The 15,880-nt window shown below is 44.3% G+C and overlaps 1 protein-coding gene across 1 annotated transcript; it reads right to left on the bottom strand.

Moving 5' to 3' along the window:
* Positions 1–4,414: 4,414 nt before the first annotated feature.
* Positions 4,415–14,311, bottom strand: LOC134403939 (olfactory receptor 5V1-like). The gene is made up of 3 exons (XM_063134482.1): positions 14,123–14,311; positions 7,457–7,541; positions 4,415–5,391 (listed from the first exon to the last, which is right to left on the bottom strand). Exons 1-3 carry the CDS (start codon positions 14,309–14,311, stop codon positions 4,415–4,417), a joined length of 1,251 nt encoding a protein of 416 aa, XP_062990552.1.
* Between the last annotated feature and the right edge of the window lie 1,569 nt (positions 14,312–15,880).

Genomic DNA, 15,880 nt, shown 5'->3' with positions numbered 1-15,880 from the left:
TTGATATTTTGAAATTGTGTAAATAATCAAATGTATATTTTACAAAGAATGGGTGTAGTTAAAGATTGAAAGTAGAGAAGCGTAACAGCAAATTAGGCAGGTGTCTGTAATGAAGACAAGAAACACCTGAGTTAATTGATGTTAGTTTGCTAACAGTTTAAAAAGGGAATGTCTTAAACAGTTGGTAGGAGGGGGTCGGAAGGAGGAAAAGAATGTTGTCTCTGTGTGTATGCTCTTAAGTCTAAAAAAGTCTATTTTTCAGTCTTGAAACTGCTTCTAAGCCTCTACTTGCTCAGCTAATTTCCCCAAAACTAGCTTGTGCCCTTGTATTTGTTTCAACCTCAATAAATGTGCCATTGTGGCATTATCCCCTTCACTGCTGTAAGTTTCTTGAGTAAGAATCACCTTACTTAGTCACAGACGCTAGTCTTGGCTTTATATTTGATTCCTCGAGGCAGTAGCTAAATCCTGTCGTTTCTTCCTGTATAATATTGCCAGGATTCGACCATTTTTGTCTGTCTCTTCTGCCAAGACTCTCGTTCACGCACTGGTTATCTCTCGGTTGGACTACTGCAACCTTCTTCTCTCTGGCCTTCCTTCGTCTCACATCAGTCCGCTGGTCTCTGTCCACCACTCTGCCGCTAAGATCATCTTCTTGGCCCGCCGCTCTGACCATGTCACTCCACTTCTGAAATCTCTTCATTGGCTTCCAATTCACTCCAGAATCCAATATAAACTTCTCCTGTTGACCTTCAAAGCTTTTCACGGTCTAGCTCCTTCCTATCTCTCCTCTCTCATCTCACACTATTGCCCCGCTCGTGCTCTTCGCTCCTCTGATGCCATGCTTCTCGCCTGCCCAAGGACCTCCACTTCCCTTACTCGGCTTCGTCCTTTTTCTTCTGCTGCCCCTTACGCCTGGAATGCTCTTCCAGAACACTTGAGAACTACAAACTCAATCACAGCTTTTAAAACTCAGCTAAAAACTTTTCTGTTCCCTATAGCTTTTAAATATTGAGTTTGTTCTGACTCTATACTGTTTAGCTTCACCCTACCCGGTGCCTGTTTACACTTCCCTGTGCCTGTTTGCATTCTCCTTCCCTCTTTATTGTTTACTACAACTTATTAGATTGTAAGCCTATGCAGCAGGGTCTTGCTATTTACTGTGTAATCTGTACAGCACCATGTACATTGATGGTGCTATATAAATAAATAAATAAATAAATAAATAAATAAATAAATAATAATAATAATAATAATAATATTGCCAATGTAAAAAGATTCCTTATAAGCAGGTGTAAGTCCCATTAGAACGTGTGCAAGTTTGTACACGGGTCTAATGAGAGCACATCACGTAACAAGCTGGACATCAGGAAAAACTTCCTGACTGTTAGAGCGGTACGACAATGGAACCAGTTACCCAGGGAGGTTGTGGGCTCTCCCACCCTAGAGGCCTTCAGAGGCAGCTGGACTACCATCTGTCAGGGATGCTTTAGAGTGGATTCCTGCACTGAGCAGGGGGTTGGACTCGATGGCCTTGGAGGCCCCTTCCATTCTATGATTCTATGATTCTATGAAAGGAACTAATCGGTGAATGAAAATTGCTGCAGAGGGAGTTGGAAACAAGGTTGCTGATACCGCATCGTTTGGCGGGCACGGGAGGAAAGCTTCAAAGCAAAAGGTCTGAAAAATGAAACTCCCAGAGACTAATTGCTGGTAGGAAAGATTGTTTAAAAGTTCTCAGAAGGAAAAAGAACTATGCAATCCGAATATGCAATGTAAAGAATTGTATGTTGTTCTATTGCCAGTGCTGAAAAGTAAAGCTATACTCCTATTAACCTACTTGGTGTAAGAACTTATCTTTACAGCAGCGTGAGGGAGTAAGCTTGAATCCGCAGACTCCTTCCTCTCAGTTGAGGAAAGTGTATAAACACAACCCAACACTCAGTGGGAAGTGAGGTTTCTTCCAGAGGTGAGCGTCTCAACAAGCTAGCTGATGCTAGGGTCCGCCGGAAGCTCAAACGCACGGGGCGGAAGGAAGGTGTGAGAAAGTCGGTTTGATTACGCCAGAACCTGACTCCGCACCAGGCGCTCTGAAGTTACGGCGGACAATTGTCTTGCTTAGTTTGCATAGTTTTGCCTAGGGGAACGTTTCCAAGAGGTTAGACTCTATTCAGGTAAAAGAGACATTTGTTGCTTAATAAAAGCTTTGTGGATTACTTAGCAAGCCTCATCATTTGCCTCCCATCGAAAGCAGGAGTGTTCTGAGAAACACGACACGGATATTGTCAGCATAGTCAGCACAGAGGTGGATAGGTACAGCTGTTTATGTGGAAGGCAAGTCCTCAGACTTGGAGGGGTGGGGATTCACTTTGCCTTCCCCCCTCCCAGTGCTTTTTGTGGCAATTTGAAAGTAGCACACATCGTAGAGTTGTCTCCAGGCAAGAAACCTGAAAAGTTTCAGAAGGATAAGTGCAGGGCCTCAGGAGATTTATTTATTTTGCATTTATATCCTGCCTTTTTTTCCTCCAAGGAACCCAAGGCGGTGTACATAATTCTCCTCCTCCTCTCCATTTTATCATCACAACAACAACCCTGTGAGGTAGGCTGGGCTGAGAGTCTGTGACTGACCCAAAGTCACCCAGAGGGCTTCTATGGCCGAGTGGGGACTAGAACCTGGATCTCCCAACTCCCAGTCCGACACTTTAGCCACTACGCCATGCTGAGTTATGATGATTGAAAACTAGTTCTAGCCCTTTTTTCCCCCGTTGTGAAGCCTGGTGGCATTAGAAGAATGTCCATCCCGTGGGCCCATCCTTGCCCCACTCCCGCAAAGCACAGTGATTGGATCCCGTGGTAAAACTATGCCCCAGGATTAGAAGGTGGGCCTGTCAGTTGCTCATCCCCCACTCACACATCATGCTAGCCCAGGGTGGGTGGCAAGCAACACTCGGCACGTGGTTATGTGAACAACCTACTGCGCTCCCATGAGACAATCAGGCAAACAAGCTACACAGAGTATTTTATTTCACCCCTCCTGCCCCCTTCCTCCTGTAGTTTCCCCTACCCCACCCCCACCCCCTACCTGAGCAGGTACCCCCCCCCCCCGCCAGCTTCCTTTGCAGTGGAAACAGAAATCGCTTAAGAGGAGCAGAGCAACAGCAGAAGTATTTTTGTTCCTCTCGCTGAGCAGCTCTGTGGGCGATCCCCGTAATCCACACTGGCACACCAGACAGCATGCTAACCTGCCCTATGTAAAATATCCCTTACTACAGACCATGGGTATGCAGGGTGGCTTCTTTGGGTGGAAATAACCTACCATGTGTGTGTGTGTGTGTGTGTGTGTGTGTGTGTGTGTGTGTGACACATCCCACAGACAATACGCTAACCCATCATGGATTGTTCTGGAAAATAAACCATCAGCGTCAATGTCTTGCCATTGTCTCACTCCCCTCCGTCAGCATTTAGAAAGAGAAAACAAAAGGCACCATTTTTTGGGGGGGGGGGGAGAGATGTTGTCTGCCATTCCAAAGCTGAATTGTGAGCAAAGCCTCATGCAGGGGGGCAGCATCAGTTCTGGGCACTCCGGAGGCCAGCCAGCTTCACCTCGAGAAGCACCAGAAATGGATACAAACTTTTAAGGATTTGAAGAGTGCTCTCATGTCTCCCCTCCATCTTCTCTTCTCCAGGCTAAACATGCCCAGTTCTTTCAGTCTGTCTTCATAGGGCTTTGTTTCCAGACCCCTGATCATCCTGGTTGCCCTCCTCTGAACACGCTCCAGCTTGTCTGCGTCCTTCTTGAATTGTGGAGCCCAGAACTGGACGCAATACTCTAGATGAGGCCTAACCAGGGCCGAATAGAGAGGAACCAGGACCTCACACGATTTGGAAGCTATACTTCTATTAATGCAGCCCAAAATAGCATTTGCCTTTCTTGCAGCCACATCGCACTGTTGGCTCCTATTCAGCTTGCGATCTACAACAATTCCAAGATCCTTCTCTTTCATAGTATTGCTGAGCCAAGTATCCCCCATCTTGTAACTGTGCATTTGGTTTCTATTTCCTAGATGTAGAACTTGGCATTTATCCCTATTAAATTTCATTCTGTTGTTTCATTCTGGTGTTAAAGCATACCATCTGTCAGGGATGCTTTAGGGTGGATTCCTGCATTGAGCAGGGGGTTGGACTCGATGGCCTTGTAGGTCCCTTCCAACTCTACGATTCTGTGATTCTATGGTACAGCTGTGCTGTGCTGGTATTTTGGAGTTCACATGGGTGGCAGTGGCACTATCAAATTTGTGTATGTATGAAGGGAGAGGAAATCCATGGAAGGTCTCTTGTCTAGGACACACCCAAATCTGGAGCCATCTTTGGAGGGGAAGAATCATGGCAGATATCTCTGAGTACCTCAAATGTTTCACATCTGCCACGGACGTCTGCGTGAGGGCTTCTTCTGACTTTGCAGAGCCTTCCTCAGGGCTCCCATCACCTCCTTGTTGCGGAGGGTGTAGATCAGGGGATTGAGCATTGGGGGGACTATACAATACATCGTGGAGACCAGGGTGTCTGTCCCCAGGGAGTAGCCTGACCTTGGCCGGTTGTAGTTAACTAGTCCGTTTCCAAAGTAAATGGTGACCACGAACATGTGGGAGGCACAAGTGGAAAAAGCTTTCTGTCTGCCAGTGTTGGATCGAATCCTCAAGATGGAGGACAGGATGTAGATGTATGAAAGGACGATTACCAGAAAGGGGCTGAGCCCCACAAAAATGCTCGCTATGTGAGCTGCCATCGTATTGACATGTGTATCACCACAGGCAATGTTCAACAAAGGGAGGACGTCGCAGAAAATGTGTGGAATCTGGTTGTCTCTGCAGAAGTACAAGTTGGAGTTCAGAGCAGTGTGGACAGCTGAATCGAGGAAGCCCCAGAGCCAAGCGGCAGTCGCCAGCCGGATACACACCTTGGTGTTCATGAGGCGGGAGTAGTACAAAGGCTTGCAGATGGCTGCATAGCGGTCGTAGGCCATGACGGCCAGCAGTGCAGCCTCCGTCCCCGTGAAAGACATCAGAAAGAACATCTGAGCCATGCATTGGTTGTAGGTGATGGTGTGTTGCTGAGATAGGAGGTTCACCAGGATCTTAGGAACCGTGACTGAAGAGAGGCAAATATCTAAGCAAGACAAATGGCAGAGGAAAAAGTACATGGGGCTGTGAAGGCGGGAATCCAGTTGGATCAGTGCGAATATCACAATATTCCCTGTTACAGTGACCAAGTAAATGGCTACGTATACAAAGGAGAGGTAGGTCTGGCCGTGCAGAATGCCAGAGAAACCCAGAAAGACAAATTCCCTTAGCTGTGTCCAATTCCTGGCTCCCGTTGGGAAGGCAGAATTCGCTTGGAAGGAGAGAAACATGAAGAGGTAACACATTTTGCACACTGGATTCAGCACGGGCTTCAGAGGTAGGGTAGGGATGAACCCCGGAGCCTTGTGGCTGTTGCCATGCAGAAAAGAGGGCTAGACCAACCTTGGTGCAGAGAAGACGCAAGGAAAAGAACAAAACCGAGCCTTCTGACGGTATCCCAGTGGCAGGACCAACAGCAGGACTGTGATCTTCGTCACCATGAATCAGCAGCAATGAAAAGCATCGATTATGGTTTGGGGCTGCAGGTCCATTGCATCGATGTCCCAAGGTTGCATTCTCCACTTACAAGCCAGGAACTATTAATTGCAGGGGATTGGGGAAGAGAGACGCAGGCAGGTGCGCTGCACGCCGCTGTCGTTCTCCTCCCAACGTCGGCAGCAGTTGTCAAGGACTTCCATCCTGTCATTAGGCTAGAGATGCATAGAAAATAAGTAGAGATTTGGCTAATAAAAATTCAGGGTCAAATGTGACATTTGTCATGGAATTTGGACTGAAGAATTTGACGTTTAAAAAATAAATAGCTGGCTTGGGCGTGGGGAGGGGGGAGGGGGTGAAGTCTGATCAAGGCCTCTCTTTTCCCATGCCCTGGCCCTGATCCAGCTCAGGGGCGCTCATGTTAGCTATTTATTTTTTTAAAAATATCAGCTATTCAGGGGGAAACTGTGTGACAAACACCATGTCAATAGCTAGGTCTTAAGAGGATGCACAAACCTTTTCATTTGATTTGATTTGATTTGATTTGATTTGATTTATGAAATGTATTCATTACCTTATGAACTGACTAAATGCAATAGAATGAGCTGATTGGTGGGAGACTCAGGACAAATAAAAGGAAGGACTTCTCCACACAGCGCATAGTTAAATTATGGAACTCACTACCACAGGATGTAGTGATTTGGATGGCTTTAAAAGGGGGTTGGATCAATACCTGGAGGAGAAGGCTATCAATGGCTACTAGCCCTGATAGTTGTGTGCTATCTCCAGTATTTGAGGCAGTAAGCCTGTGTACACCCATGTTCTTGCTGGGGCACATGGGTGGGAGGGTGCTGTTGCACCATGTCCTGCTTTTTTGCTCCCTGGTCAACGGCTGGTTGGCCACTACGTGAACCGAGTGCTGGACTAGATGGACCCTTGGTCTGATCCAGCATCCGGGCTCTTCTTATGTTCTAATAAGGGGTGGGGTCAGACAAAATCAAACCATGACATTCATTTCAGCATTTTTAAAATGTGAGAGAAGAAAAAAGGGACTTCATCTTTGCCTGCCTTCTAGGAAGTTGGCATGGTGGCTTTTCATATTTTCACATCGTTTGTAACTGCGAGTCGCTTTACAGTTTTTGTGTTTTGCAGCAGGGCCGTCCATACCTCCCTGAGCTTGCATTTTGGTTTGTTTCTGGTCTTGCCCATGTTTACACTGTTCTCCCTTTGGAGGACTAATTATGTGTGTCTAGATCAGTGAGGTCTTGTGGATAAGGGCTTTCCATGTAAACGTTTAGGGGACTTTGCAACAGAAGCTCCGGTTTCAGTCCTGAGCATCTCCACTTAAACTGCTCTGCCCCACGTTTGAGACCCTGAAAAGCTGCAGCCAATACGAGGGCTGAGTCTCCAGTGACCTGGTTCAGTATAAGACAGCTTCTTGCTCCAGAGTTTCTCTAGAGATCTTTTCCAGAGAAGTCTCTTGTTTTTTCCCTATAGATTTTTTTACTTAGCACTGCTTAAGTCAGCATCCTGCCTTGATGCCAACTAAACCTTTGGTAGTTTTAACATTTTTGTCTTGAGTCCATCTGGCCATGAGTTAATTGTGGGGCAAGCTTTAGAAATGCCTGCCTCTGTTGGCTTCCAGCCCATGGGGAGCTGGTTCTGCATCTGCAATCACAACTTGGATGCCAAGTTCAGAAGAGGACTGCAAATGTTGCCTTTGGAAAGCCTGTAGCAACTCTCATCGTGGGCTGGGGGCGATCACAGGCAGGATTTTGAGCATATCCCCTGCCCAGGAAAATCAAGAATGGTTCTAGTCTTCTGACCACAAAGCTACTCACGCTTGCGATGGCTGGATTCCTTCTCCTCCTGCTGGGAGATGGAGGCATTCAGGTCTGGGTCACCCTGGAAAGAGGATGTTCTTCTCTGCCAGACAGTGTGGGTGAGGGGTACCTCCAGGATGGAGATACAACTTAAGTTAGAACTTACAGGATGCCAGAGCCTGGCATATCCCCCCAAATGGGGCAACCACAAATATGTGTCACACTCCAACATTTCATCTCCAGTGCCTACGAGCAAGTCACTCTTGTTGAGTGAGGACAGCAGTGCCTGGAGGGGAGGATGTTTTACCGAGCATGGGGAACCCTGGGGATCCAACTGCAGAGGAAACCAAGAGGGAGTAAGATGGAGATGGGAGAAACTCACAGAAAACAGTTCCTCACAGGGGGATTTCTAGCCAGCACAATGGAGCACTGCAGAAGAAGGGTCCAGCGTACGCAAGCCATACCCCGAGAGCTGTCTGGGGCTGCTTAGAAATGAAGGACTCTTAATGCCACCTGTCAATGATGCTGTTTTGACTTTTCTTTCTTATTTGATTTTCTGTCATAAGGAAAAAGATGGAAGAAGCAGTGGGGGGGGGGGCGAAAGGGAGGGCTGCAAATGACAGTTGACAGAGGTCTGCCCCACCACTACCACCCCGACAAAAGTCCCTGAATGTCGCGGCAAGGCAATTGCGCAGTGTAGCGAGTTGGTTAGTGAGCAGAAGATGTGGCCTTCACATTGTCCTTGTTCTTCACCTCCGACTCCCCGTGACTTCGTGGATATGCTGTTTATTAAATGTATATAGGGCAGTTTAGTATAAAATAAAGGGCAGTTTTCCTGTGTCTTAAAACAGGCCATCTTCTGTAGGCTTCTCATAGAGAGAGATCGCTACCAAGCCAGCACCAGTCCACATAGCAACGATTGCTAGCTGTCTAATGCTGATAAAGGTGTGATCCTCATGCCAACGTTTATGCAACCTCCTAATTTCCTCTGTTTGCTTTAATGTTTTATCTCACTAAGAAGATGAAGAGTCCCCCCCCCCCAGGATAGAATGTTTGTTTGTTTATTTATTTATTGCATTTTTATACCGCCCAATAGCCGAAACTCCCTGGGCGGTTCACAAAAACTAAAACCATTCAAAGTATATAACAAACAGTATAAAAGCATGATATACAATACAATATAAAAGCACAAACAGGATAAAACCAGCAGCAGTGCAGAAATACAGATTTAAAAAACAAAATTAAAACAGCAAAATTAAAATTGAATTTATAGACTATTACAATGTTGAGAATATAAAAAGGTCTTCACCTGGCATCTACACTATATCCTTTCAGAACCTCCTTAGGGTGCTCATTCCACAGCCGGGGTGCCACAGCAGAAAAGGCCCTCCTCCTGGTAGCCACCTGCCTCACTTCCTTTGGCAGGGGCTCGCGGAGAAGGACCCCTGAGGATGACCTTAGTTTCCAAGCAGTATTTTATTGTGTTTTTATTTGTGTTGTACTCCGCCTCGATCCAGAGGGAGAGACGGGTAACAAATTATTATTATTATTATTATTATTATTATTATTATTATTATTATTATTATTATTATTATTACTACTACTATTCATATGGGAAGAGGTGTTCCTTCAGATAGCCTGGCCCCAATGTTGGCACTTCTTAGTCATAGAGAGAGGTAAATCATTACCTGCCTGCAATGTTTTCTGCTTGTTCTAAATATTGGGAAATGGTATAAAAGATTGGGCTGAGGCCTAAGGGTTTGAATGGTTTTAGTTTTTCTGAACTGCCTTGGGAGCTTCAGCTATTGGGCAGTATAAAAATGCAGTCTGACATCCATCCCTGGGAAAATTCTGGAGCAGATTATAAAGAAGTCTGAAATCAATGCAGTGATTGCTAGAAGCCAACATGGATTTGTCAGGAACAAATCCTGTCAGACTAATTTGATCTCATTTTTTGATCAGGTAACCTCCCTTGTGGACTGTGGGAATGCTGTGGACGACATATATCTTGACTTCAGCAAAGCTTTTGACAAAGTACCACATGACATTCCGATTAACAAACTAGCTAAAAGTGGGCTAGATGGAACAACTATTAGGTGGATTCACAGTTGGCTACAGAATCGGACTCAAAGAGTGCTTATCAATGGAACCTTCTCAAACTGGGGAGAGGCAACAAGTGGGGTACCGCAGGGATCAGTCCTGGGCCCAGGGCTCTTCAACATTTTTATTAATGATTTGGACGAGGAGGTGCAGGGAACGCTGATCAAATTTGCAGACAACACAAAATTGGGTGGGATAGCTAATACCCTGCAAGACAGAAACAACCTTCAAAGTGATCTTGATAGGCTGGAGTGCTGGGCTGAAAACAATAAAATGAAATTTAATAGGGATAAATGCCAAGTTCTACATCTAGGAAATAGAAACCAAATGCACAGTTCAACTTTGAGGCTGAAGAGTTGTGTGAGTTTCCTTAGCATGTTTTTTTTTTTTTTTTTGCATCCATTATCTATCAATAAACTGTTATTCCTTCCACAAGTGGTCTAGTTTCATCTTGGTAATAATTAGGGCTGTGCACGGACTCCCTGATCCACTTCGTGGTGCGATCCGGAACTTCTGGATCGGAGCCGATCCTCTTTGGGCCAATCCGCCCATCCCCGCTCGGCTCTGCGGAGCGAGATCCGGCTCCGCTGCCATCGCCTCATGGACGGCGGTGCCAGGTAAGCCAACTCCCCCACCCCCTTACCTGTGTCTGTCGTCGCGGGCTTCAATTGAGGCCCTGGCTTGAAGCTGGAAGAGGCCTCGGCCTTCACTTCCGGCTTCAACTGGGGCGTCAACTGAATCCTGCAACAGACCGCGACAGACACAGGCAAGCCTCCCTCCTCCCTGCCCCCTTACTTGGCTCCGCCGCTGCCGCCGCCACCGCATGGACGGTGGTGCTGGCGGCGCCGGGTAGGCCAACCCCCCCCCCGCCCCCTTACCTGCGTCCGTCGCTATCGTGGGCTTCAATTGAGGCCCTGGCCTGAAGCCAGAAGAGGCCTCAGCCTTCACTTCCAGCTTCAACCAGGGCCTCAATTGAAGCCCGCGATGGACTGTGATGGACACAGGTAAGCCTCCCTCCTCCCTGCCCCCTTATCTGGCTCCATCGCCATTGCCGCAGGGTCTGCAGCGGCGGCGGCAGTGCCTGATGAGTCCCCCCCCCCCACTTACCTGCGTCCGGAGCGAGGTGATCCTCTTCGCCTCGATCCGCAGCCCCCTCCCCGACTCTCTTCACCTCTGTCTTTTCCAGACCCGAATCAGGCCGCCTCGCTATTGCTTCTCCAACCCAAAGAGAAGCGGAGCACAGCCCTAGTAATAATATCTATTTTGACTGGGCCCTGAGTAGATCAGGCTCCAGAATAAAACACACAGTAAAAGTGTGATCTGATTCCCCCAGAGAGGTAACAACAATCCAAAGTGCTGATGGACTTGTCCCTAAGCTTGGTACCACTGGGAGAGAGAGGGCAGGATTGTGCTACTCCTAGAAGGAAACTTCTGATCTCTTTTTTTTAAAAATATATTTTTATTTTTCTACAATACTTAAACATACACATTACATCCTTTCATAAAGAAAAACAACAACAACATACTACATAATGTTCAATATTGAATACAAAATATCTTATCTTAATAACATAATCAAAATTAACATAGAAGTGCACCCCCCCACCCGGGATCTCATTCCTGATTCCAGAATCTCATACTTTCTTCTGCTGGTGGTTTCCCACTTCCTTTAGAAAACACAAATATTAGGAACTGTTTCCAAATTCCTTCAAAATCATTTGATTTAGCTATACCTCTTCTCCATTTAATATTACTTGTCAATTTATCATTAATAGCTATATCCCATACTTCTTTATACCATTCTTCAATAGAATATTCCCCTTGAATCTTCCAGTTCCTAGCTACAATCAATCTTGCTGCAGTCAACAAATTCGTTATCAGTTCCTTAATTTCCTTTTTACATTTAAAATCTTCTTCAAATAGTGACAGCAATGCAACTTTTGGTGTTCGTTCTATTTTCATTTCCACAATTTCTTCAATCTCCAAAAACACCATCTTCCACAATTTCTGAACATAGTTACATTCCCACCACATATGCAAATACGTTCCTTTAACCCCACAACCTCTCCAACAATTTCCTGATTGCTGATTGTTTATCTTATTCAATCTAACCGGAGTTAGGTACCACCTCCATACTATTTTAAAATAATTCTCTTTTATTCTTACTGACATATTTCTCAACGCTCTTTGTTTCCATAATCCCTCCCAACCCTGTTGTCCTATTTGTACCTTCAAATCTGTCTCCCAAACCATTTTACCCGAATTATCCACCGTCCCTTTCTCCACCAATATTCTATATATTTCACTCATCAACCCTTTTAACACTGTTCTTTTCTCCCTTTCATTTTCTTTCTTAACTATTAATTCCTCAAACTTCGTTAATTCGCTACAATCTCCATTATCTCTTACCCACTTTTTAGTCCACTGTTCTAATTGCCTATAATTTAAACAAGTTAATTTTTTATCCTTAAGAACTTCTTCCATATCCTCTCTTATGTTCATTCCTCTTAACCATTCCCTTAATTTCATTTTATTTTTTTCTATTAAAACTTTACTTAATCTACTCTTTAATTCCTCCGGGAAATTCTTCAACATTATTACCGGTGTCAAAGGAGAGCTGCTTGGAAGCAGCTCCCCTTTATATTTACTCCAAATTTCCCAGTGAGACCTCAGAAGCGGGTTATTTATACTTTCCACCCATTTTTTTTCCCTTCCATAAAAAATACATTCTCCAAATTAGTCTCTATATTACTTGTAGTTTTATCTTCCATCCAATCTAATTCCCCTAATCCTATAATTGCCTCCACAATATGTCTTAATCTATTAGCTACATAGTATAATTTAATATTCGGGAGACCCAATCCTCCCTTTTTTGGGCTCAAATACCATTTACTTTTATTTACCCTCGCTTTCTTATTACCATTACAATAATTATTTATAATCCTTTGCCAACTTTTTAACTCTAATTCTGAAATTTTTATTGGTAGCATCCTAAACACAAAATTAATCTTTGCTAAAATCTTCATTTTTATTAATGCTATTCTTCCAAACCAAGATAAATTTAACCTTTTATATTTCTCCAATTTTGCTAAAATCTCTTTTTTAACACATTTAAATTCTCTTTCTCTAAACTCTCTAACTTCTGCATAATTTTTATTCCCAAATATCTAATCTGATTCTTAACTCTCAATTCTCTTCCCTTTTCTTCCCAATCCTTCTCTTCCTTTTTAGTATAATTAAACAACATCATTTCTGATTTAGAACAATTTATTCTTAACCCCGTGATATCCTCAAATTCTCTCAGTTGCTGTTTAATTCTCTCCATCTTCTCTATTGGATTTTTTATCGTCAACAACGTGTCATCTGCAAATATATTCAATTTAATTTCTTTCCTACAACCTATTCCTTCAATCTCCTCATCTTCTCGTATTGCATTCGCCAATAATTCCATTACCATTACAAATAGGACTGGTGAGAGCGGACATCCTTGCCTTGTCCCTCTGGCGAGTCGTATCTTATCTGTCACACCATCATTCACTACCACTACGGCTGTATTTTGAGAGTATAACTGTTCTATTATAGCTTTAAATTTATTTCCAAACCCCATTTTATTTAAAACCATCTTTAAAGCTTGCCAGCTCAAACAATCAAAAGCCTTAAAAATATCCAGTGCCAGAATTCCCGCTTTAACCCTAGACTTATTTATCACCTGTATTACATTTAATACTCTTCCCACTAAATTAGACATCTGTCTACCTACTACAAATCCACATTGGTCCTCCCCTATATATTCCTCTATAAATTTATTCAACCACCTTGCTAAAATAGTTGAAAAAATCTTAGCATCTTGGTTTATTAATGAAATAGGTCTATATGAATCAGGGACAGTCAAATCTTTATCTGGTTTTGGTATTAAAATTATTAATGAATGTTCCCATGATTCTGGTGTTCTTTCCCCTTCCAATATGGAATTATACAAATTCAATAATTTTGGTACTAAAATTCTTTTAAAAACCTAGACCATCTGGACCTAGACCATCTACCCCTGGTGATTTACCCGGCTTCAAATTCTCAATTACTTCTTCTACTTCTCCTTGAGTTATTACCTTTTCCATTAACTCTTTATGCTCTATTTTTATTCTCTTCTTTATATACTTTTCTATATAATCTTCCAACTTTTGTTTTTGAGTATCCTTTCCCTTATACAATTCTTGATAAAACTCCTGAAAAATCTTAACTTTATCCTTCATTGTATGACAATACTTCCCTTGTTTATCCTTCAAAATCCCTATCCCATTCCTGGCTTTTTCTTTTTGTGTGAGTCTGGCAAGCAATCTAGAATTCCTATTACTGTTTTCAAAATACTCCCTTTTCATATATATTATCCAAATCTGGCATCATATCATTGAACCACTTCAAAACTATTTTTCTCAACTCCTCTGCTGGTTCTTCAACAAATTGTTTAATTTGTACATTACAACGACGATCCTGATCTTCAAGCTGGATCAACTTTAGATCTTGACCTTGAAATTTCACCTCACAACTTTTTTCAAAGACATCCTGTTTTTTCACAAGTGCTTTTACTTCCACATCCAGCTTCTTTATATCTCTGTCATTCTGCGCGACCTTATCTGCAAGCACCCCCATCCTTGCTGCTGCGTTTTTTTCATTAACATCCATCTTCTTGCTCAATGTTGCAGTGCTGTCCAGAATCAGCTTCTTCAATTCTTCCAATGCAGTTGAAATTGGCACCGTACCAGATCCCTCCGCCATCTCGACAAATCCGTTACTTTCGCTTCCACTACTTTGTGAGTCTTTTTCTACAGACACTTTCTCAAGAAGGGCCAAATTATGATTAGAAGGATGAACTCTTTGCCAGGAAGCCTTCCCCGTTTTTTGTTTTTTTTTTCAATTTTCTAACGTTCGACATGGATCTATTTTTAACTCTCAGTCAATGTCCCGTTTACAGTCCACACCGTCTCTCTTCCTACGCAGATAAACACTTTCTTCTTCGGTGCTTTTTAAAGGGTGAATTTACTGCCAATTAAACCTTTCTCTCAGATTAGGAGTATATAAATCACCACTTTATCAGACTAGAAGACAGGAGAGCTCTAACATTCCAAAGTTAGTTTCGTTTTCTTGCTCCCCCCTCCTTCCGTCTGTTTACAGCCAGAGAACGAGCTGCTTTCCTCCTCCTTATTCTGAGTCTGCTTCCGAAAAACAGGATTTTCACCCTCTCTTAACAATCATAATCATCTTCCTTCATTTTCATTAACGACCCATGCCTTTTAAAATGAGATAATTAGCTTTTCAGATCCCCCGATCGGGAGCCTTTAAGGAGAAACCTTACCCGCCATGGCGTCCGCCTCCGCCTCCGGAAACTTCTGATCTCAGGGGCTTCCAAGTATCCAGTGCCATGCTGAGCAGCTGCTAGCAGGGCAGGAGGAACCCTGGAGGCAATTTTCACCTCCCCAGCCTCCTGTTACATAATTTCCCTCTAGATGGACCTTTGCGTGTACCTAAAGAAAGCATATTGGCAAGGATTGGGCTGATGCTGGCAAAGCCGTAGAATTTCTCCTATCAAGGCCTCTCCCCTCCCCTCCCCTCCCTCCCCTCCCCTCCCCTCCCCATCCACTGGAACACCCCCCTTTCCTTCCCTTTGAGGCTGCATTTGTGATCTTGGGAAGCAGTTGCCACAGTTCTTTCCACGATAGTGGGATGGGGCAGGCAGGGGACATAACTCAAGAGTTCCTCTCCTGAGTAGGGTTGCCATACGCCCCGGAAAACCGAGAATGTCCTGATTTCCAGGAGGTTCTGAAATGTCCAGACCACCTGAGTAAGAATCCCGGATTCCTGGTCCAGCCGTCCGGAGAAATTCTGACCTCCAAAATGGTGCCTTGAGCCTGCTTAGTGGAGTGGCGGCAGCAGCAGAGAAAACGACGCATCAATCTGGCGCCTTTTCCAGAGCATCACGGCTCCTCCACAGGCTCATCTGAGTCACTCACCGAGACTCATCTTATTGCGCCTGAGGCTGCGTAGAAGAGGAACAACCGTGAGGAAAGGCGCACGTGCGCTCCTCCGGCTACCTGAGTCCCAGGCCATGCAAAGGAGTTTGGTGAGCTTCGCTGGTTGCAGTCTGTTCTTCTTGAAAGGACCATTGTCTTGTTTAGTTTGCATAGTTTTGCCTTGAGGAAAGTCCCTAGAGGTTGGACTCTCTTCATTTGGGAAGAGATGTTTATTGCCTGAATAAAGCTTTGTGGTTTAAGTGGCAGACCTCTTTATTGTCTCCCAATGAGCGGGAAGTTTTGGGAAACATGACACTTATGACCGATCATCATTGAA

This window comes from Elgaria multicarinata, chromosome 9 (assembly GCF_023053635.1).
Source record: "Elgaria multicarinata webbii isolate HBS135686 ecotype San Diego chromosome 9, rElgMul1.1.pri, whole genome shotgun sequence".
NCBI classification, from domain to species: Eukaryota; Metazoa; Chordata; class Lepidosauria; order Squamata; family Anguidae; genus Elgaria; species Elgaria multicarinata.
This window is presented reverse-complemented; position numbering and strand designations above follow the sequence as displayed.